The sequence below is a fragment of the Pinus tabuliformis genome, chromosome J, assembly GCF_031772625.1.
Source record: "Pinus tabuliformis cultivar Carrire ecotype Pingquan chromosome J, CPIR1, whole genome shotgun sequence".
NCBI lineage: Eukaryota > Viridiplantae > Streptophyta > Pinopsida > Pinales > Pinaceae > Pinus > Pinus tabuliformis.
The window spans coordinates 1423348695-1423373629 of NC_142295.1; the positions used below are offsets into that span (position 1 = coordinate 1423348695).

The window sequence follows — 24935 nt, forward strand, 5'->3', positions numbered from 1 at the left end:
AAGATCCTTGGGCATTAGGAATAGATAATTACTTTCATTGCGACATGAACCCTTCTAAATTTCCACTTGTAAGGGGTTAGTCCATTGAAAAAACTAAAAAACCTATAACATCATCATCATAATAGTTATAGGTCATCGTGTACATCTATACATCATAAAAAAAACATGCACATACCATAAATATACATCATAACAATACATCTAACCTATACATCCAACATATACATATATCATAAACCATATCAAAAAAATATCCAACATTGTTATAGATCATAACATGACATTCATTTTACATCTATCTATATATATAATATACAATATCTCAAACATAATCATAATTCACATTCATATAACATGAAATATCTATCTAATAAAATATTTATATAATAACTAAAAACTTCGACATAATCATAATTTATATAGCATTAAGTATTTCTCCAACTAAACATCAACAATAATTATCTATAACATCAAATAAGTGTCTATAACATCAAACACATTAATAAATATGTTGCCAATAAATAGTACTAAAACTAAAATTACGTAGCTATTATTAAAAACATTTAATGTTAATTATTGATGCAACATTGGGGTTTTTTTCGCTCCAACCATCTTGTAGGTGTGTAGATCTATCAACATATTAAGGATTACGAGCGTAATAAACTAGAATATATATATACATATTCTTTCTAGTTTAATATATATATATATATATATATATTCTAACCAAAGAGTATTCAACCAAAGGGAGTAGATCACTGGTTATGATAGTAGAATTCATAGACAACCAATAACGAAGGGAACATCAGCCATCATCCACAGAGATCATACTCATAACAACTGGCCAAAAATATTGAGTAAATGATACATGAAAATGTCCATCATAATCAACTAGAACCCTACATCCTGAATATCTGTGATGCAATAAGGGAGTGTTCCAATATATTATAAACTCCAAAATTCCTAAGCAGCAAGAAGTTTCAGATTTATTTGACTTCATGATTAAAAACTTTGTATACTGCAAGAATGCATATTTACAATAATTCTACTTTGCAGAAACATAAGCAAAAGAACGGAACAAACTCTGTGAAAAAGAAATTTACTGGCAGATCTCAGTTTATGATTGAATCCATAGACCCTTTGACTATGTAAATGTGTAATACTTTATTTCGAGTTCAAACTTTGCATCTAATTTTAGGTAACACAGATGCTATAGATTTGACAAATAAAAGTTATGCTGCATCCTGTATCGAACGCTAGAGTTCAAACCGAAGTACTCAAAAGAAAGACATAAGGTTGTAGAATTTCAAAAGTTTTTGTGAACGAACATTGATTAAGAAGCGCAAGGCAAGGAAAGCCTTTTATCCTATTCTCTGTTTTATCAATAGATATGGGATTTTATCATATTGTCCCTACATAAAACGAGAAATTGTGACCACAAAGCAAGTAGAAGCAAACCCCTCGTGTGGGTTTGGCTATTTATGGTTCACTTGATTTGGGTAGAGGCGAATCACTGAGGAAATGCTTGAACACTGCGAGAGCAGGTTTAGGAGTGAACATTGGCACCTGATGTCCTGCTCCTCGGACCGTGAGAAACCTAAGCCCCTCATACCCAATGGTCCATCCTCCCACCTGTGGTCAGTCATGGTTAAAATCCGTGAAAGATATATTGCAGGCAAATTAGAGTTTCGCAGAAGGGTAGGGCCTTGTATTTACCTGCTGGCTGTTATACCAAGCACTCCATTCTTCTTTTATCTTAAGCCCAAGGGCATTTAAGCTGTACCGTGTTGAAGTTACAGGAACACGCCCGTCGGTGTCACCACTGCAAAAGATTTATTCAATTCGAATGGTAAATATCTTAAAGTTTAGTTACACAGCTCTATTGGAATTTCTTTTTGAGAAACAAATTCTATTTCGCTGACCATTTTAGAATTGCTCTTTTGCCAGTTAATTTTAGGAATGCTTAAGCTACAGAAAGTTTAATACATACCTATACACCCATATTCTTAAACCAGCCTTGATAATAGGCAGAATAGAGGAAGCAGAGTCATTCCAGTTTTGGGAAACTACGTCACTGTATATGTATGAAGAAAATTCCATTAGAATGAAAGTTATAATAATAATAACAATAATAATAACAAGTATATGAAGAACACTAGCATATAAAGTAATTACTGTTTAATATGAGGGATATTTTATTATATATTATTATAAATATTATAACTAGCAATTGTCCCAAAAGGTACAAAGAGAGGCCGATAGGATTATTAAATTAGAATTGTTGAATTTCTCTAGAAGAGATGTTGGTTCAAGCCTAATGGATGAGCAATTTGAGCTAGCTAAAGGCCTTCTAATTACACTATTGTTTGGGTCTTGAAGTCTGGATGAGCAATAAAAATGCTTAAAACATAAGATGAAGTTTGTAAAGTAAACACAAGATTTGAGATCTTAAGTCATTGCTAGAATTAAGACGACATATAATTCACAATATTAAAACAATCAAAATGCATCCACCTCAAATACAAATAAAACATCACCTTTGCAAAATAATACCACCAGTAAACAATTCAGGCAGGATTGCTTAAATGTTTAAAAATGTATTAATTTGTGTATTAAGGATTAAAAGCAAATCACAGTTACCAATATGATTATAACAATTAGAGGAAAAATTATTAAATCCCAACAATGAATAACTATTATCTCTTACCACATTTAGGCTTTTCACAACTATTAAATACTATGGAAACATATTAATTAATTTAATAGTTTCCACTGTGTGATGGTATACTAACGACAAGGTAATTCCATCATAGAATATAAGACATAGGATCTTCCAAACAAATTTAAAAAGGTCGGTAATACCATTTATGAACCAATTGATAACTTGTGTTTTTTACAATTACCTTAACCAGTGGTCTGTCCATGGTCACAATTACAAAATATTCAAGTCAGTATCATCCCCTTTGTTAAGATCACTTTCTTTCTCAGATAGTACTCCCTTTGTGAGGATACAGTCTCCATCTTCATTCTAAACCATTAATAATTTTCTGTAAGTAAGATAGGTATCAGATTCAGTTGCAAATCAAAAACTTTCTGGGTAGATTACATGATGCTCACAATTATAGGAGTATGGGAATAAAATATATACAGAGCTGATGGATGAAAGATAGATTTTGGAATGATAGGGCTTGGAATAAGTGAGAAAGAATCCTTCCAAGGGCTTCATCGCGATAATGGGAAGACGGTTTATAAACATACATTTCCGTTTTCTTGACATAACATCTGTAAAGGATGTGACAGGAAACTTCTCCCTCATTCCCCTATGTCAACATAGTTGCAAGCAGTGAGATATTCAACAGACAATTACACTTCATGATCCGCCTTTGCTGCTTAACAATAGAATAACTCTTAGTGAGACCATTTCATTAATTTATCTTAAGACCATGGGGATATTTGAATAATAAATCAGGGAATTTGCAGATATTGTTTAACAAGTTTCGGAATCCAATTTAATACAAAATTTAAATAGCAAACTTGAACTACTTTTGTAATTGGAAGCCAGGCTTTTCGGAAGATATAGCAGAAATTCATTACAATTGCTAATAGTAACTTAATAGAAATATTTGCATTTAAGCAAATAACGAGAATATCTTGTGCGGACTAAAAAGCAGGAAGGAATTCTGGTTACACATATATTATCATAGAAATCTCAAGTTGTTTAAGTGTTCATGTATGAGTTTACCATGCCCTGTTCTTAATAAATTGAATTGGATATTCACGCTTTCTGCGTCATGAGGCATAAAAAGAACCCATAAACTCAACCTGAGTAAATGTGAGATATATGAAACTGGATTTAGGCTTTTCAGTTGTATTAAATACTATGGAAGCATATTAATTAATTTAACAGTTTCCACTGTGTGATGGTATATGAACGACAAGGTAATTCCATCATAGAATATAAGGCATAGGATCTTCCAAACAAATTTAAAAAGGTCGGTAATACCATTTATGGACCAATTGATAACTTGTGTTTTTTACAATTACCTTAACCAGTGGTCTGTCAATGGTCACAATTACAAAATATTCAAGTCAGTATCATTCCCTTTGTTAAGATCACTTCTTTCTCAGATAGTACTCCCTTTGTGAGGATACAGTCTCCATATTCATTCTAAACCATTACTAATTTTTTGTAAGTAAGATAGGTATCAGATTCAATTGCAAATCAAAAACTTTCTGGGTAGATTACATGATGCTCACAATTTTAGGAGTATGGGAGTAAAATATATACAGAGCTGATGGATGAAAGATAGATTTTGGAATGATAGGGCTTGGAATAAGTGAGAAGGAATCCTTCCAATGGCTTCATCGCGATGATGGGAAGACGGTTTATAAACATACATTTCCCTTTTCTTGACATAACATATGTAAAGGATGTGACAGGAAACTTCTCCCTCATTCCCCTATGTCAACATAGTTGCAAGCAGCGAGATATGTCAACTGTGTTATGATGTTAACAGCCGTAGAGTAGTGCCGCAAAAACTCAGCGGTTACAATGAATTCTTACAGTATCCCACTGCATAGCAATTTGCAGTACCACTGTTTTTCATGCCACATAATCAGTGCTAAGGCAACCTTACAAGTGGTAAAGAGGGATACATGAATCTGAACATTTGAGAATATAAAAGATGAGATCTACATGAACTTGCAGAAGGACCTCCCCTGGTCTGCCGGGTGTTATAAGAATTGCAACTTTGACACTTGTGTGCAACAATGTGAATAATTACTTCAGAAGTTACTCCACAGTCATTGCATAAGATCCAAACCTGCTCAAATGACCGACGAGAAAGTGGTGAGGTACGTGTGAGTGGACAAGAGATCGAAAAGCTTCCCCGAGATGGAGACTTCTTCATGATTTGAAACGTTACACATAGTTCATTAAAATACTTAATTTATAAAATAGAAACCCAAGACGACCATCAATGAGCCCAAGTTTCATTACTCCACTCAATGAATGGATAGCTTATATTTAAACCATTTTGCCGTAGAGTAGTGCCGCAAAAACTCAGCGGTTACAATGAATTCTTACAGTATCCCACTGCATAGCAATTTGCAGTACAACTGTTTTTCATGCCACATAATCAGTGCTAAGGCAACCTTACAAGTGGTAAAGAGGGATACATGAATATGAACATTTGAGAATATAAAAGATGAGATCTACATGAACTTGCAGAAGGACCTCCCCTGGTCTGCCGGGTGTTATAAGAATTGCAACTTTGACACTTGTGTGCAACAATGTGAATAATTACTTCAGAAGTTACTCCACAGTCATTGCATAAGATCCAAACCTGCTCAAATGACCGACGAGAAAGTGGTGAGGTACGTGTGAGTGGACAAGAGATCGAAAAGCTTCCCCGAGATGGAGACTTCTTCATGATTTGAAACGTTACACATAGTTCATTAAAATACTTAATTTATAAAATAGAAACCCAAGACGACCATCAATGAGCCCAAGTTTCATTACTCCACTCAATGAATGGATAGCTTATATTTAAACCTCTTTGCAAAGAATAGTTTACGTTTAAATCTCCCAGAGCAGATGCTTCACTGCTCTTCGTTTAAAAGGCATTCCGAGGCGTCAGCCATACCCCGTAGATAATGTAGGAAGATACAAACAAATTTGTAGGAAGATACAAATTTTAGTGTTTAAAATCATTTGCAAGTAATCCTACCCTGGTTCTACCATATGCTCTTCGACAATATGCTGCTCCTACCGTCTGAGCAGGTAATGGTTAGGATGTTGCCGAGAGGCTACCGACATTGGCTGACTTTCACCTTGTCTCCAGAATGCTCGATGAAGGATCAGCTGCTGCAGAGTAGATATCGGAAGGTGCTGAAGAAGAAGTTGGTGCTTCGGATGACCAATTACTGCTTGATGCTTTGTCAGGGTCAATAACTCTGCCTCGCTTACCTACGTTGTGTACCCCCACACCATCCAGATCTATGAAAGCAGGCTTTGTGGGCGACGGAAGATCTTCTCGCTCACTTGTCAGCATCCACACCACCCGGGATTTTAATCACTCTAATGCATTCCTCCCATGAATAACTGTCATCCAATGTCCGATCCATAACTTCTAAAGCTCTCTCTGTTTTATACAATCTCCATGTCTGGTAATTGGCCAATATCAAAAAAAATAAAAATAAAAACTTTAGTTCGCAAGAAGCTCTGCATATAGGAAAAAAATTCGATTAGAAAGATGAGAACCACAGGAAACATACTCGTTCGATGAGAAATTCCATGTTTTCACCCGAACTCTGATTCTTTCTTCCACTAATAATCTCAAGTAGAAGGACTCCAAAGCTGAATACATCCGCTTTCTCTGTCAGCTGTCCACGCAAAGCGTACTCAGGGGCCATGTAACCTCTGCAAAATGCCATATTTAATCAAATCTCCATATCTTAAAGACTTAACCGAATGAATTATTTGGGAACCTCAAACATTTCATTGGTAGGGAAAATTCTTACAAAGTTCCTGCAACTCTAGTGCTAACGTGGCTCCGATCATCTGCAAAAAACCTGGCTAACCCAAAGTCTCCTATTTTGGGTCTGTGTTTGTCGTCTAGTAAAATATTGTTGGCTTTAATATCTCTGTGGATGATCCGAATCTCAGATTCCTCGTGAAGATAGGCCAGCCCACGTGCAATTCCAACTATGATTTCATACCGCTTTTTCCAATCAAGTAAATGGCGTTTCGTTGCATCTGCAATGCACAGTAAAGGGATTAGCAATCTATATGTACAAACTAAGGACTTTATGATCTATATGTAGCGACTGAGAGTGAGTAGAAACCAAATAGAATCCTGTCGAGACTACTGTTGGGAAGGTATTCGTAAACCAGTAGCCTTTCGGAGTTTTCAACGGAGCAACCAAGCAATTTCACAAGATTCCTGTGCTGAATACGATTGATGAGATTTGCTTCATTCAAAAATTCAGCATCTCCCTGCCTTGAACAAATATACAGCCGTTTCACTGCAACCTCTCTGTTGTCTGGTAAAATTCCCTGTACATCAATAAACTTCAAATTAGTTTCTGTTTTCCATTACATTTAAATATGAAATTGAATTCAATGCAGGACCAAGAGCTCACTTTAAATACGGATCCAAAGCCCCCTTCTCCAAGCTTGTTCTCCAAATTAAAATTGGAGGTAGCTTCTCTCAGAAAATCGTACTTGAAAATTAGTTCCGCGTTCGCTATACTCGGAGCTAAGCTAATCTCTCCTTGGTCACCTGCGAAACCCATTGCAAGGTAAACAAATTGGTGAACAGTTCACAAGACACAAGCTGAAAATCCTCGAGGCTAAACAATTTAGCAATTTCTGGACCTCTAGTTCGATAAATCTGATCCTGAAGCTTCCGTCGAGAGAAAAGCTTCCACTTCCAAAGGCCTATGATCGCAATTAATACAACCATGGCAGCTAATACGCCCAGAATTATTCCGAGGACATTAGATTTTTTTCCTCCTGCAAAATTTGCACAACAATTCTAACTAAATTGGATATCTTTTATTTCACCAAAACAAAATCTTAAAAACAATATCTTTTCGATGTAAAATATGAGAAGAACATACCAGAAGACACTGGAGTACTTTCCCCTGGTGGCGGCGACAGAACAGAGGTATTGAAAAATTCATAGACCTCGTAACGCAAGTAGCAGTTCTGAGATCCGAATTGTGCCCCAAGAGCTCCACTTTGGCAGGCAAATATATTTTCAAAGGCAAAAGTCAGGCAGGATCCGCAGCTTGTCCGGGACAGATCTCTCCAACACTGTGCGAAGCTGTATATAGTCAATGCTCGTTTTCAAAAACACAAAAACATTATTGCAGAGGGCGTGGAAGAGAACCTGCAGAGCACAAAACAGACAAATATGGTCGAAGAAAGCAGGAGTAATTTGTAACGATTTGTTCAGGAATTACAGGAATTTGTAACAAATTTGCGGATATTTGCTTCATGCAGTGGGTGAAGATTCGAGCCCACCATCATTATGGAGAGAGGCGTGCATAACAGTTTTCCGTTCCAGGTTTAGAACTCGCACCAGCTGATCCTCCAAATCCGGAAGACGCCAAGTGTCAACATCTCTCGCACCAGCTGATCCTCCAAATCCGGAAGACACCAAGTGTCAACATCTGAAAGAAAAAGATGACGAAAGGACGACTGTCCACGTGTCAGCACGAGAGCCAAAGGAACGACGAAACTCTGTTCCAAAGGAAGGCCTATCGGCCTAATTATATCGTTTTTGAAAATATAGTTTATTACTTTATTTATATATTTAAAATTGTTTTTATTAGAAACGACAATTCTATCGTTACCTGCAGAGTACCCACGGGTAAGGAATTTGGGTTGCATTTGCATGCAACGCTTTCTGAAATTGTTTTATTAGAAACGACAATTCTAATGTTACCTACAGAGTACCCACGGTTAAGGAATTTGGGTTGTATTTGCATGCAACGCTTTCTGCACATCAGCTCTGTTGAAATATACGCCTACATATACTTTGCCGCAGGGATCATAACCATAAGGTAACTTAGGCCACAGCGCCTACGTTGAAGAAAATCACCATGCATGCATGCATATAATTAGAAGAGAAGTGGCAATGAATTAAGTGAAGCATGAACAATGAAGGACCTTCATCCTTAACAGAGAAAGGGAATGAAAAAAGTCGTGTGTTACGTACATGTTACGTACCGAGGTGTACAAATCGTAAACGTTGATATGCGCGTACGCTGCAGACAATCCATTATCGCACAATGTCTGGTTGCCTGTCTTTGAATTGCACGAGTTCTTTAGGCTGTGGTACTCTCCGTCTGAAATAACTGCGTGACTTCATGCATAGTCTACCATACCATTGGTGTCATGATCATTATCTATCACTGCATTTCCTACCTTCAATACCGAGTTACAGGAAATTTTGATCAGAGAATTAGTTAAAGAGATTGATCGCGAAGAAAAACAATGTTGAAAGTCTTATGAAATATCAAACATGCTGATATAATTATGTAATCCATCTAAAGTATCAACCTCCTCAACTTTCTCTCTTTTCCATCCGAGGGAAAATTTGGTGGTGAATTTACAAGTATTCAAAACAAGGTAAAAGTGAAATTTACCCATATATCCAAGTTAACTTTTGAGGTCATGTCATAAATCTTTTCCCATTTCCCAAGCTCCATGGGCATTAGGAATAGATAATTACTTTCATTGCCACATGAACCCTTCTAAATTTCCACTTATAATGGGTTAGTCCATCGAAAAAATTAAAAAACCTATAACATCATCATCATAATAATTCTAAATCATCGTGTACATCTATACATCATAAAAAAAAACATGCATATATCATAAATATACATCATAACAATACATCCAACCTATACATCCAACATATACATATATCATAAACCATATCAAAAAAAATATCCAACATTGATATAAATCATAACACGACATTCATTTTATATCTATCTATCTATATAATATAAAATATCTCAAAAATAAACATAATTCACATTCATATAACATGAAATATCTATGTAATAGGATATCTATATAATAACTAAAAACTTCGACTTCGACATAATCATAATTTATAGAGCATTAAATATTTCTCTAACCAAGCATCAACAATAAGTATCTATGACATCAAATAAGTATCTATAACATCAAACACATTAATAAATATGTTGCCAATAAATAGTACTATTACTAACATTACGTCGCTATTATTAAAAACATTTAATGTTAATTATTGATGCAATATTGGGGTTTTTTTCGCTCCAACCATCTTGTAGGTGTGTAGATCTATCAACATATTAAGGATTACGAGCGTAATAAAGTAGAATGAATATATATATATATATATATATATATTCTTTCTAGTTTACTATATATATACTAATCAAAGAGTATTCAACCAAAGGGAATAGATCACTGGTTATGATAGTAGAATTCGTAGAACATCAGCCATCATCCACAGAGATCATACTCATAACAATTGGCCAAAAATATTGAGTAAATGATACATGAAAATGTCCATCATAATCAACTAGAACCCTACATCCTGAATATCTGTGATGCAATAAGGGAGTGTTCCTAAGCAGCGAGAAGTTTCAGATTTATTTGACTTCATGATTAAAAACTTTGTATACTGCAAGAATGCATATTTACAATAATTCTACTTTGGAGAAACATAAGCAAAAGAACGAAACAAACTCTGTAAAAAAGAAGTAAATGACGGACTCTCCATCACACCATGACGCTAATAATGTGGACGAATCAATAGATAGGAGTTTAGCGACCAAATACCATTGTCCACCACTGGGATATATCAACAAGACTCCTACTTGCAGTGAAAGAAATTTTCTGGCAGATCTCAGTTTATGATTGAATCCATAGACCCTTTGACTATGTAAATGTGTAATACTTTATTTCGAGTTCAAACTTTGCATCTAATTTTAGGAAACACAGATGCTATAGATTTGACAAATAAAATTTATGCTGCATCCTGTATCGAGCGCTAGAGTTCAAACCGAAGTACGTAAAAGAAAGACATAAGGTTGTCCCTACATAAAACGAGAAATTGTGACCACAAAGCAAGTAGAAGCAAACCCCTCGTGTGGGTTTGGCTATTTATGGTTCACTTGATTTGGGTAGAGGCGAATCACTGAGGAAATGCTTGAACACTGCGAGAGCAGGTTCAGGAGTGAACATTGGCACCTGATGTCCTGCTCCTCGGACCGTGAGAAACCTAAGCCCCTCATACCCAATGGTCCATCCTCCCACCTGTGGTCAGTCATGGTTAAAATCCGTGCAAGATATATTGCAGGCAAATTAGAGTTTCGCAGAAGGGTAGGGCCTTGTATTTACCTGCTGGCTGTTATACCAAGCACTCCATTCTTCTTTTATCTTAATCCCAAGGGCATTTAAGCTGTACCGTGTTGAAGTTACAGGAACACGCCCGTCGGTGTCACCACTGCAAAAGATTTATTCAAATCGAATGGTCAATATCTTAGAGGAGTAATGTTTAGTTACACAGCTCTATTGGAATTTCTTTTTGAGACACAAAAATTATTTCGCTGACCATTTTAGAATTGCTCTTTTGCCAGTTAATTTTAGAAATGCTTAAGCTACAGAAAGTTCAATACATACCTATACACCCATATTCTTAAACCAGCCTTGATAAGCTTCCGGAAAATAGGCAGAATAGAGGAAGCAGAGTCATTCCAGTTTTGGTAAACTACGTCACTGTATATGTATGAAGAAAATTCCATTAGAATGAAAGTTATAATAATAATAATAAAGTAATTACTGTATAATATTAGATTTATTTTACTATATATTATTATAAGTATTATAATTATATCGTTTTTGAAAATCTAGTGTATTACTTTATTTATATATTTAAAATTGTTTTTATTAGAAACGACAATTCTATTGTTACCTGCAGAGTACCCACGGGTAAGGAATTTGGGTTGTATTTGCATGCAACGCTTTCTGCACATCAGCTCTGTTGAAATATACGCCTACATATACTTCGCCGCAGGGATCATAACCATAAGGTAACATAGGCCACAGCGCCTACGTTGAAGAAAATCACCATGCATGCATGCATATAATTAGATGAGAAGTGGCAATGAATTAAGTGAAGCATGAACAATGAAGGACCTTCATCCTTATCACAGAAATGTAATGAAAAGCCGTGTGTTACGTACATGTTTTGGAAGGAAATTTGAGGATTGCTGCTGCAAACACACAGACGTGTACAAATCGTAAATATTGATATCGGCGTACGCTGCAGACAATCCATTATCGCACAATGTCTGGTTGCCAGTCTTTGAATTGCACGAGTTCTTTAGGCTGTTGTAATCTTCGTCTGAAATAACTGCGTGACTCCATGCATAGTCTACCATACCATTGGTGTCATGATCATTATCTATCACTGCATTTCCTACCTTCAATACCGAGTTACAGGAAACTTTGATCAGAGAATTAGTTGAAGAGATTGATCGCGAAGAAAAACAATGTTGAAAGTCTTATGAAATATCAAACATGCTGATATAATTATGTAGAGGAAAAACGCTGAGATGTTTACCATGAAGCCTTTGAGATTAATGACGTTGTCCTTGTTTGTGCCGTTGTTGCGATCAAATATCACCTCTGCAAGCTGCGGGACAAAATGTCCTGATACAGAATCACAATGTCAGAAAATCCATCTTATTAGCTAACTTTCAAACTCATCATGTAATTGTTCTATTCAATATTTATATACTTGGAACTCTTTTCAAATAAATTAAGGTTGAGATCATTGATGCTCTTTGCATTGTGAGATATATATGGTAATGCTGGAAGATATTTTACCAAAATTAAAAATATTAAAATTAATGTGTATTTATATATGAGATTTTTTTATTTAATAATATGGAAATTTAGGTGGTATTTTTATTAAAGTTAAAAAGTAATTTTACATAAATTATTGGTTTTTTAGGTTGTTTGATTTTTTCTCATAAATAATATGTTTAGTCATAGTTATGTTTTCAATAAGGAAAGATTTTCTTAATTAGGAGAGGTAATAGGGAATATATCTTTTAATCTTCACATTGTAGGTTTAAATTATTTTGATGTATTTTATCTCACATCTATATAAGATAATAGGAGTAATGTGAGTCCAAAAGTGAATATTTTTTATTCACCATTTAAAAGGTTTGTTTTCTTCGGATTGTTTTCGAGCTTATGATAAGTTTCCAATTCTCGGAGTGTTACGACTAGTTATGACTACCTCTTATGGACATGGTCATAGTGCCATAGATGAATGACTTACTTAACACAGTTGTTGTTGTTGTTTTTTCTAGTTATTGTTGTTTTTAGTTATGACTACCTCTTATGGACATGGTCATAGTGCCATAGATGAATAACTTACTTAAAGCAGTTGTTGTTGTTGTTTTTTCTAGTTATTGTTGTTTTTTCTAGATCACTCTAGTTGTTAGAGGTACTATTTCTGATCCACACCACTCTACTTGTTAGAGGTATGATTCCTAGTCCTAGGTCATTAGCAGTGTTGTAGGACTCCTCAATAACACTTTGTCTGCCTATTCATGTATGTCTTTAACGCTAACTTAACTATACTTAAACTAACCAAGAATATTTACAATGTAACCCTTATTCAAATGTATCAATTATTTTATAGCTTTCAAAACTCAATAACTAAACTAAACTAGAGCATATCTAATATTTTATTATTTAAACTCACTTATACACACTCTAACATCTCTCCTCAATATTAAACATAAATCTATATATATTAACACATTAAAATATAAATATATGTAAATTTATAATTCAAATTCTCTTAAAGAAAAGAGTCGTATGCCAAATTACCTCCGTAACTCTCTCCTGTGATGTAAAACTCTCGAGACTTGTACGCTGGAAACCTTTCCAACCAATTTAGCAAAAACACGTAATTGTCCTCCGCTGCAAGTTCAAGTCGAGTACACCTTTATTCAACGCTTATACACGTACTATGCTTAACACCTACGACTCAAAATCTTCATGTGAAATCGACACAGCATGAACGCTCAAATGTTACCTGTAATTGTGTCCCCGAGATTCTTCAATTCGGAGGATGTATTTGTATACGAAAACCCAACTCCAACAGGTGACTCCAAGAATAACATGTTTGCCTCTGAAGAATACCATATCCAAAAACGTGTAAGGCTTTCGACCAATTCACACGTCTCGCATTTAAATATGTTCTTTTGATTTTTATATTTGAACGTATCAAAGTGTTTGCAAACTTAAGGTTAGAGTGTATCAGAGTGTAAGTTCATATTGATTATTATTTAGAGAAAATTGGGTCATAAAAATAATTTATTTGTGAATGATAATGGAAAGACTTTTGCCAATTATTTTTAAATCAATCTATATTATTTTATAATTAAATGAAAACGAACTTTAAAAATAAGAACAAAACTCTAAACTAATCCTGAATCATTTTAAAATCATATTCTAAAATCTGAAAATTGTTTCAACAAAGGAATAATAACAACTAGATATCAAATAAGCCTCCCTTCGAATCATTTTAAAATCATGTTTTAAAACCAAAAAAATTGTTTCCACGCAGCAATAGTAGCCAACAGATATCAAATAACCTTCCGTTCTTGTAATACTTGCATCTGCCCGTTAGGTAGAAAGTTCATATGCTAAAACCCAATTACAATGTAACCATTTTAGTTATTATTTCAACAAGGTCATTAATCAATTTTGATATTAATGATTTTCAATATAATAATATTAATAATAAAATATAAAATTTATAATAAAATCAAACCTTTAAAATAAAGCAAAAGATTTTTTATTTTTTTTTTTAACTTTATAATAAATTTTCAGTTAATAAAGCTATTTAAAACTTTTATAATCATGTTTTTAGGTAATAAAGCTATAAATAAATATATATTGTGAATAGTGATAAAAAAAAAATCTTAATAAAATTAAAATTAATAATTAATTATAGAAAAATATAATTATATTAAAATTATTTATTAAATATTAGAATTTAAAAAAAAATTAAGATAGATTGATGTTAACTTCATATCTATTTATAAAAAGAATTTTTTTTTTTTTTTAAGTACAATTTTCTCCAATTTAAAAGAAATTTCAACTTAAAATTTTTGATTTTTTTATACATAATAAATTTAAACTTAATATAGCCCTAACTAAAAGGAAAAAGAGGCAGTACATTCATAAAAGACAAGATAATCTCTTACACCTCTCTAAGGTAGCTGCTAAGAAATTTTGGATGCAGATTCTGACTAGGAAAACTAAAGATAATAATAAAATTGCTTTACACGATTGGAATTCCTATCTTAAAAAGCTTTATGAATCTCCAAATGTCATGGATAACTTTGAAACCCTGCCCACAACAAAAGAAGTTTTCTCTATAGAAAACATTGATTTTGGGGTTAAACGCCTCGCTAATGGAAAAGCTAAGGACATTGAAGGTTACCAGGCAGAAATCTTAAAAAATGGAGGCATGTCCTCATCCCCCACATCCACAAGCTTTTCAATCAAGTAGTCAAGCAAGGGTTCCCTAAACTATGGACTGATAGCCTCATTATCCCTAATTTTAAAACTCGGGATACAAATAACCCCTCTAATTATCAAACAATTATGATCAGCCCTCTCTTAGCCAAGTTATATGGTAGTATTTTGGAAAAGAAGTTGAGCATATGGCTTGAAAGTGAGGTAAGCGGGCTAAATGCCAAGCGGGTTTTAGAAGGCATCACTCAACAACAGACCACCTCGTTACGCTTCGGATCATTGTGGATGAATGTCGTAATGATAAATCCAATCCCTTTTGTTGCTTCGTGGACTTTAGAAAGGCTTTTGATATGGTTCCTAGAAACAACCTTTGGAAAAGATTAGAAGAGTTAAAGGTTCCTTTCAAGTTGAGAGCTACTGCTATAAGGTTATACGAGAATGTAATTGCCAAGTTAAAGAGCAATGAGGGTTGGTCAAAGGATATTAAGTGTAATATCGGAGTTAAACAAGGTTGCCCCCTCTCCCTTACCCTATTTGGCATTTACATTGACAAGCTCAAAGATTATTTAGAGGAAGCAGGATGTGCTAGCACGATCTTAGCTAGGATAGTCATCATTCTTCTTCTCTATGCTGACGATATCGTTCTCCTTGCAAGGTGTCCATCTGATCTTGATAAGAAACTTAGGCTTCTTCAGGATTTTTGCTCTACCATGGGAATGACTGTTAACACTGACAAAACAAAAGTTATGATCATCAAATCCAAGAAGGGCACCTACGCTAATTTTATGTATGAAAATAATAACTTGGAGGAAGTGTATTCTTACAACTACCTAGGAATTGATATTCATCACAAGCTCAATTAGAACTATAGCATTGAGAAATAGATTAATGGGGGGTGGAAAGCTTACGTTGGTCTTGAAAATAATTGTAAAATGACAAACCTCATAATGTGGGATAAAAAGAAGTTCCTCTTTGAAACATTAGTCACTCCTGTTATCTTATATGGATGTGAGGTTTGGGGTTGCAGCATCTCTAGAGAATCCTGGAGAAAGATTGAGCAAATCTAGAAGTGCTTTATAATGTATAACCTGAAAATTAAAAGCAATATACTCTATCCTATTCTCCTTATAGAAGTAGGTATTTCCCCTATCGAGAGCCTAGCTATGGCTAGGCTTCTGTTATAGAAGCACAAGCTCAATAACATAGGAGATCACAGACTTACTAAGCTAGCTTTAAATTCTAGCCAAAACCACGTAAGGCTGAAATGGGGATGGTATAAAGACACGAGGGCCTAGTTAAACCATTGGGAGATCAATGAGAATGATGCATTGCAAAACATTAATAACATTAAAAATATTGTTACTTCTAAGTTCAAAGAAAAAATGTGGTGTGAGAAATATTTAGCAGCTAAAAGAAAATTAAGTTATTATAAGAAGGTCATCAACCCCACCCTAGAATATCAAAAGTATCTCTCTGTTTTAACTAGCTCAAAGAAGAAAATTAATATAGCGAAGATTAGAATGAACTCTCATGAGCTCCATAGTGAAACAGGTCGTTGGGCAGTTCCTAAAACACCATGGATGGAAAGGATCTGCCATCTTTGTGAGAATAGGAACATCGAGGATGAAAACCACTTCCTCTTAGAGTGCCCCGCGTACAACCACATTAGATCTCAGTTTCATAATCTTTGTCGCAACACTGACCTCCCTAGCCTTTTACGATGTCAAAATTATAGTGAGCTTGGGAGGCTTCTCTCCAAGCTTTTTGAGCATAGGAATAAAATCTTAAATCAAACTAAATAACTTGTTTCTTTAGGTCCGATAGACCAAAGTTTGGTCTCAGTGGACATCATCATCATCATCATCGTCATCATCATCATCATCATCATCATCATCATGTATATCTAGATAATATTTTTAAATTTATGTTAAATAAAAAAATGAATTATACATATATATATAAGTGTAGATAATGAGATATTTTATTTATTAATAATATTGAAGTATGTTATTGGTTATTAATATATTTTTAGATATCATGTTTCAATTCCATATTTAACAGAGAAGAAATTACACATTTTCTTCATATCTTATCTTTGATGTAATAAATTAATATAGTTATCTCTTAATTGCACATATATTAGTTCCAGTGCCTCTCCGCCCCCCACTGATGAACAGCCTGGTCCTGAATTTCAATGTTATATATACAACACAGGCCGTTACTTCGTAACTATTCTTACTATGTTGCCATTAACACACGAGCAAAATGCATTATATATCTATATCTATATATATAAAGAGAGTTATTAATATACCTCCAGTGAGCCAGAGAACAAGAGGCTTTTGCGACGCGTTTTGAGTGGCTTCAAAGAACCAATAAAACAGTGCGTTGCCTCTCTCTTGGTTGACGGTCACATATCCCGCATATTGAGCGAAATCCACCGGCGGCTGCCCAGGAAGATTAACAACTCTGTCGGCTTCTGCTTGTCCGCCATTATTGCCCGCACACTGCCAAAACAGCAAAGCCAGAGCCAAAATGCATACCCATTGACGGGAAGACGAATAAGAAACGACCAGCGCCATGACTGCAACAAACCAAAAAACTGCGAGGCAGATGGGAGTGAGAAGGGATGGGAAGTGAGTCTTATTTATAACGCAAGGGAAACCAGATCCGGATACGGGGGTGACCGTTACAGCAACGTCAGATCCACATTGCCCACTCGTTGCCCATGGAACTTTTACGAGTAGGTTCCCTTATCTGCCCATTCAGTCACAATCCCTCGAGAAACGCTGTCAATAGTGATGTTTTGCCTGCTATTTAGACTTAATATAATATAATATATATATATATATATATATATATATATATATATATATAACCTTATCTTATTATATGATAGGTTTAATTTTGGGTTAAACATTCAATAAAAATTATATATATATATATATATATTTTTTGTATTTCAATTTACGGTAAATTAAATTTTATATTCATATATATGTCTGTGTTTTTTATATATATGAATATAATTTATGTATTAAATTATATATATATATATTTTTTTTTTTCAGAAAGAAAAAGCTTTATAATTTATATATATATATATATATATATTTATTTATTTATTTTTATTATTTTATAAATATTGAAATATTTTATTTATAATTGATATTAAAATGTTTTTTATTATAATTTTTTTAGTGTGATGCATTAATTAGATGTTGAATATTAAATGAATTACTCATTTATTTTGTTACTTTTAAAATTTTTATTTAGGAGTGTTACAATAATAGATTTTTTTTTTTTTTTAATGTTTTATCTGATTTAAAAAAGCTTTTGACGTTGTTTTCAGAATAAACTTGTGAAATAGACTGAAGCAAATAATAGTTTCTTTTAAGTTGAAGGTTGTGATAAGATTGAGTGAGAATATTATTGTCAACTGTAAGATTATTGAGAGTTGGTTAGAAGAATCAAGCAGGGGTATTCCTTGTTCCCTACCCATTTTGTCATATACATTGATCAAGTAGAAGAGTGTCAATATGATGAAGGTTTTGTTGTTCTCACTCTCATTGGTATAGTGATAACTCTTCTCCTTTATGTTGATGATATTGTTCTTTCGGTGAGGACTATTTATGACCTTGGTAAGAAACTAAAATTCCTCCTAGATGTGTGTTCTAAGATGGATATCACTATTAGTATCAAGTAAACAAAATCATGATAATCAAATCCAAAAAGACCATATACGATATTTTCAATATGATAAAAACAACATGGAGGATGTTCCTTCATGCAAATATTTTCTAATTATAATAAATGAGAAGCTCCAGTGGAATTATAGTATTGGAAAAAAGATAAATGGGAGATGAAAAGCTCATTATGGGCTTGAAAAAGATTGTAGGTCAACAGAAATTTCCATATAAGATATATATAAACTCTTGTTATTTTATATGGATGTGAGGTTTGGAGTTGTACTATCTCCAAAGATTCATGGAGAAAAATAGAACATATCTACAAGTATTTTATAATATACAATGTCAAGATTAAAGGAATTACACCCTATGTTGTCCTCATCACTAAAGCAAGTCTTTCTCCCTCGAAAACATAGGTATGATTAGGTATTTTTATGTATAAGAAGAAGGTAAACTACATGGAAGACAAGAGATTTCCTAAAATTACTTCTATCTCTAGTTGAAATCACCACCACCTTTAGGGCAAATAGACATCACATAAGGATGCTTAGTCTTGGCTAGATCATTGGGGAATAAAGGATGAGCTAATTTTACATCATAAGATAATATTAAAAATATTTAACGTAAAAATTTAAGGAGAATTGTGGGGTGATAAAATTTGGGAAGGAAAAGAGCTAACTAACTTAAATCTCAAAAATAAAAAATAAGAAGAAAATAAACATTGCTAAAATAACAACAAATATTCATGGGCTTCATGGCCAATTCCAAATACACTATGCAATGAATGGAGTGTGTCCCCACTGTGACAATAAGACGGTTAAAGATGAAAATCTCTTTCTCATAAATTGTCTAACTTTTATAATCACATTAAATCTAAATTTTAAAATATATTTCCCACCACTAATATTCTTAACATTTTAACACGCTAAAATTATGGTGATCATGAAACACTTCTCTCTTAACATAAAAACAAAATGTAAAAAAATCTTCAACAATTTCATACCTTTTGAAAATCCTATTTAATCTTAATAAAACTTAATCATTATCATAAAACAACTATTAATAAATAAATAAATTTTAATATTTAATTAATCTCTATATAATTTAAAAAAAAAAAAATTATTTAATTAACATTTTATTCATATTTCTTTCGGTAACATATACCTATCTCCGTGGTTAAAAAACAAATCTGAGCACAATCGTACTTTTTATTTTCTAAATTACGATAAACAACATTAAACATTTGGATTCAACTGTATAATTTAATTCGTCGATTCCCATATTAAATTATTTGACTTATTTGTAATTTACGAAAACAAATCTGAGCACAATAATACTTCTTATTTTCTATTTTCTAAATTACGATAAACGACTTTAAACATTTGATTCGACTGTATATTTTAATTCGTCGATTCCCTTATTAAATTTATTTAGACTTATTTGTAATTTAGAATATAATATAGTATTTTCATTCATTAAATTATCTTTCCTTTCACGAAATGTTTTGCTTGCTATTACCTTTTCTTTATTAGGGCCCCCCTATGTTTGACTTGGAACCGCATTTTTCATGAAATTAAATTAAGTCCACTTTTGAACTCTTTTCTAATGAAATTATCATACTATAGGTCCAGTCTATTTCGAATTCGGACAGATAAATTTGAATTATTTTGTTAACTTTGAACTTACGTTATTAATTTTGTTTAATAAGGCGTTAGTTAAAGGAAGCGAATGCCACCTAGAATATTCGAGTATAATATCACGTAAGATGTATTCCAATATAAAACTTCGCGAATTATTCGGAATATTCGAGGATAATCATGATGTAATCATGATGGCCTGCGTATAATATAGAGCTTTCAGAACCATACGCCACATATAGCTGGGGATATTCCAGGATAACCAAACACCTAACCAATTCTTTGCTGAGGAATATGATGATGGCCTGCATATAATTTATTATGATAAGGATATAGGATATATGATATATGATGGTTTACATATAATTTTATATTAAAATTTTATAATGTAAGGATATATTAGGATGGTGGTGTGTATATAAATTTTATAATAAAATATTACATTTATTTACGTAAAATTATTAATGCATTTTTAATTATTATTAAATATTAGATTTAATATTTTATTAAAAAATAAAAATATTTGAAAGGTTTAAAAATATGAAAATTTATTATCAATTTATTATTAGTTTTTTTTGGCTTATTTTTAATATATAATTGAATAAATTTATAATGAAAATTTAAGTTAATTAAAATAATTTACTATTTAATCTAATCTAAATTTTGATTTTAATTTACTTTCAAAACACAAAATAAAATAAAATAAATAAATTACTAACTTATTAACTTATTTCTTCATCTATATATAAGCTTTCCTTTTTTTGCTATTATACACCATTTTCTCTAAATCATCCAAACAATTAAAATCTCACCTTCACCTTTATATCTTTCAAATCTCACCCTCACCTTTATATCTTTCAACATTTTATTTTACCAAAACTTCTTCTATTTTTGCTACTATACCATAATCTTCGCTAAATCATAAGAGATTAGAATCTCACCTTCACCTTTATACCTTTCAACGTTTTATTTTACCAAAACCTTCTTTTTTTTTTGCTACTATACAACATCTTCTCTAAATCATAAGAGATTAGAATCTCACCTTCACCTTTATATCTTTGAACATTTTATTTTACCAAAACTTTCTTGTTTTGCTCAACAATCCATCAAACCTATTAAGATTTTCATAAATTCTCTTTATTTTTTTTTAAATTCATATAATATTTTGGTTTCATGTGCCCTTTGCTATTCTTCCCTCATAGAGCGTGAAAGGGAGATTAATAATCCCATCACTAATTGTTTATATTTAACTAAGCTTTCCTACATATATTTAAAAAGGTAAAACTAAAAGTAATATTTTATTTATAAGATTGATAAAAGATGAAATGATTTTATAATTTACATTAATTAAAAATATATTGGATGATAGATCAATTGGTGATTGAAGTGTGAAATCTATGAAAACTAAAAGATCCAAGGTTTAAATCCCCTCTGTTATGGATAGACTTCTAAGTCTAAGTGGTCCTCACAGAGAAAAAATGAAAGTCCTAGGAAGTTCTTGGAAATAGCCCCATTGCAAAGGTTGTCTCATTCTGAATCTACTCCAACTTGAATGGGCAAAAATGGACTTAGGATGCAGAAGTTATCACCAAAAGAAGATGCCATATGTTCTTTAGAAAAAGAGGAAAAATCCTCTAAAATGGGCAAAAACCCTTATAAAGGGAAATCGCATTGGACCAGGGAAAAAGAGCGGACATAAGTGGAAAGGGGAGAAACCACCGATCACCGATCCCCAACATATTGGGCTAGAGGCAGACACATATGTGATATTGGGACCCTAGATCTAGCGATTACGATCATGCGATATGACGATCGCCGATGATCAGATCGGTGAATCGGTATCGGCGATGTACCGAACCCCTAGGCTGTATGCAATGCGATATGCGATAGTGATCGCGATGGCAATCTCAGCCATCGGATAGCGAGAGGGATGGATGGCCAAGATTAAATCGGATCGACGATTGCTAGACCCGACGGATTTCATAAGTGTAGTTTATAAAATTTGAAATCTAGAAAAATGGATTTTCCTGTGTATTTACGCATTTCCGGTATATAACCAGAATACAAAGGAAAACGCTCGAAAGCGATAAAACTGGACCCGAAGGGGAAATAAAGGCATGATCTATACAATTTGAGTTCCGTAAAGGTGGATTTCGGGCGGGCCTCAAGCGGAAAATGGTTTTGGGCTCACTCCGCCCGATCCCATACAATTAATGACACATGGCTGGTGGAGCAGAGAGGAAGACCACCTTTTTGGGCGGGTAACCTCCGTACTCCTAAGCCGCCCGAAATTGCATGATGACCATTGGATCGAAGAACACCCAGACCAATAGTGGAGATTGCGACAATAGTCAAAGGCGGACCTGAGGTGATTTTAAGGCGATTGCAATAACATTTATAAGTCTGATAAAGTGGATATTGTTGGGTTTTTGAAGGTTTTCTCGTGTATTTGGAATTTGGCCCATATGTTTAAGTAATGTGATATTACGCCTAATGGCAGATCCGATAGGGTTATAGGGGCAATTTAATGGATTTTCAGGTCCAGAAATACACGTCCGATAGTGTATTTTCTAGAAATCTCTGTGTAAGGAAATTTTCTCAGTTTTCGGGTTTTTGCCTATGAAATGGTCCTGATTCCTCCTGTAGCAGCTCCTAATCATCATTCCAAGCTACAAGCAGGCATTTTGGCAGACGATGAGGCGTTTGAAAGCCACAGAGCCGCAGAGCTAGATGGAAGTCAAACAGATAGCACAGAGAAGCCATAGAGCTGCAAGGAAACACCTGGGGAAGTTGAAAAGCCGGGAAAATGCCTCAAAGGAGCCTAAAGAGCTCAATTGAGGGGGAGCTGGATGCTGAAAGCAGTTGCAGAGCCGAGAGAGCAGTCGAGGGAGTCACTTGGAGGTCAAGTGAAAAGCCAGAGAGCTGCAGAGAACCAAAGAAGCCAAAGCCGAAGAGCTAGAGCCAAAGCCAAGAGCAAGAGCCAAGAGCCAGAGCTAGAGCTAAGAGCCGAGAGCAAGAAATCGAGAGCTTCAAGATCCAAGGACAAAATGGTGTCTAAACCCATTGTTTCTATGTAAAATAGTGGAGTTGAGCCAAGAGCTTGTAAAATGACTTTGCAATAATCCCAGAGAGCCTAGTTCAGTTTACTAGAGCTCACGGAGACATAGCCCAAGAGTTTGGGTGAACTCCTAATGAAATTGTTGTCTTATGTGTTTTTTCGTTGCTGCATTGTTTTCTGTTATATATATATATGTTGTATCAACATAAATAACATAATTTTAAAGCACATAAATAGTTAAAATAAACATAAGCATACACCTTGTTTTCAGGCACATATTTAATTTTGCATTGGTTAATCAAAAGCACTTGGGAATAAATAAGCTTTGGAAGTGGGAGAGGTTCTTGTAAGTTAGACAAGAAGCCTAAGTGCCCCATTTACAGATCAGGTGGTATCGGAGCTTGAGATTGATTAACCTCACCTTCAAAAGAAGGTTATATCAGGATGCTTGATTGATAGGGCAAAGATTGCTTGTCTGAAAGGTGTTTGGGCAGTCAAGGATTGATTGTCTGATTGATTGTATGCTCGTTGCAGACTGACTATTTTCTGAGTTTGCAGAGGTGAAGGGAAGCTATTGATAGCTCAGTCCAGGAAGGATAAGAAGGAAGAAGGGCAAAAGGCATTCTTCTATTCCAAAGGACATCAAAGCAATCCTTGAAGCACAAGAGGTTTGTTGCAAAAGGTTGCTTAATGAAGCACTTTATTAATCTTGTTTGAATTTCTTTTGTTCATTGGTATAATGACAACTTCTACAAATGAATCCTCAAATTCCTCCTTCATCACAAGACTCTATGATGGAGACTTGAAGCAAGACTTATTCATCATGATGGACAAGGTGAGAGAAATGTATGAGGATGGAAGGAAGAGCATCATACTTAGAAAGCAGTTGAATTCCCTGAAGGAAGAGAAGCAGTTGCTTTCTGACGGACTGCAGGAAATGGAGAGGCAACTTCATATTGCAAATATGAACTTGAAAAGGATGCATGAGTTGGATTCATAGCTCTTTGTTGCCAAAGTAGCCTTGGTCAAGTATTAGCTTGAAGAAGAGGTAAACCATTCTAGTTTATTTTCAAATTCCTCTAAGAATGCTTATATTGGTTCTTTTAAAAAACATACCAAAGGCATAGGTGACAAACTAATGTCCAACATGGGCTATGAAGGAAAAGACTTGGGTATACATGCACAAGGTATTGTTGAGCCAATAATAATTGAGGAAAGGCCTAAGTATTTGGGTCTTGGCTATGGACAAGCTTATGGAGAAAGTTCTAAAGTTTCCATGAAGTCCATTGAAACAGTCCCAAGAAGGGGTTTCATTTCATGTCCTCCACCTCAAGAGCGTGAAGATTGTATTTAGGAGGAATGCAATAGCTTGAAACATCACTTGCAGGATGCAGGTGTTCAGAAGAACACACTTGAACCAGAGAGTTGTGGAAACCCTAACTGCCTTGAAGAGATTGATGGTGTTCCAAAGG

The 24935-nt window shown here is 34.0% G+C and overlaps 2 protein-coding genes across 2 annotated transcripts; both read right to left on the minus strand.

The window, feature by feature from the left end:
- Nucleotides 1-1479: 1479 nt before the first annotated feature.
- Nucleotides 1480-17661, minus strand: LOC149232686 (serine carboxypeptidase-like 35). The gene is made up of 10 exons (XM_089381969.1): nt 17394-17661; nt 17185-17263; nt 13629-13750; nt 13421-13513; nt 12138-12226; nt 11758-11997; nt 11487-11623; nt 11195-11290; nt 1717-1822; nt 1480-1632 (listed from the first exon to the last, which is right to left on the minus strand). The coding sequence occupies exons 1-10, from the start codon at nt 17659-17661 to the stop codon at nt 1480-1482; spliced, it is 1383 nt and encodes a 460-aa protein (XP_089238095.1).
- On the minus strand, nt 6729-7983 carry LOC149232687 (cysteine-rich receptor-like protein kinase 2). Its single transcript, XM_089376548.1, has 3 exons — nt 7379-7983; nt 7144-7283; nt 6729-7057 (listed from the first exon to the last, which is right to left on the minus strand). Exons 1-3 carry the CDS (start codon nt 7464-7466, stop codon nt 6809-6811), a joined length of 477 nt encoding a protein of 158 aa, XP_089232674.1. The 5' UTR covers nt 7467-7983; the 3' UTR covers nt 6729-6808.
- Nucleotides 17662-24935: the final 7274 nt, after the last annotated feature.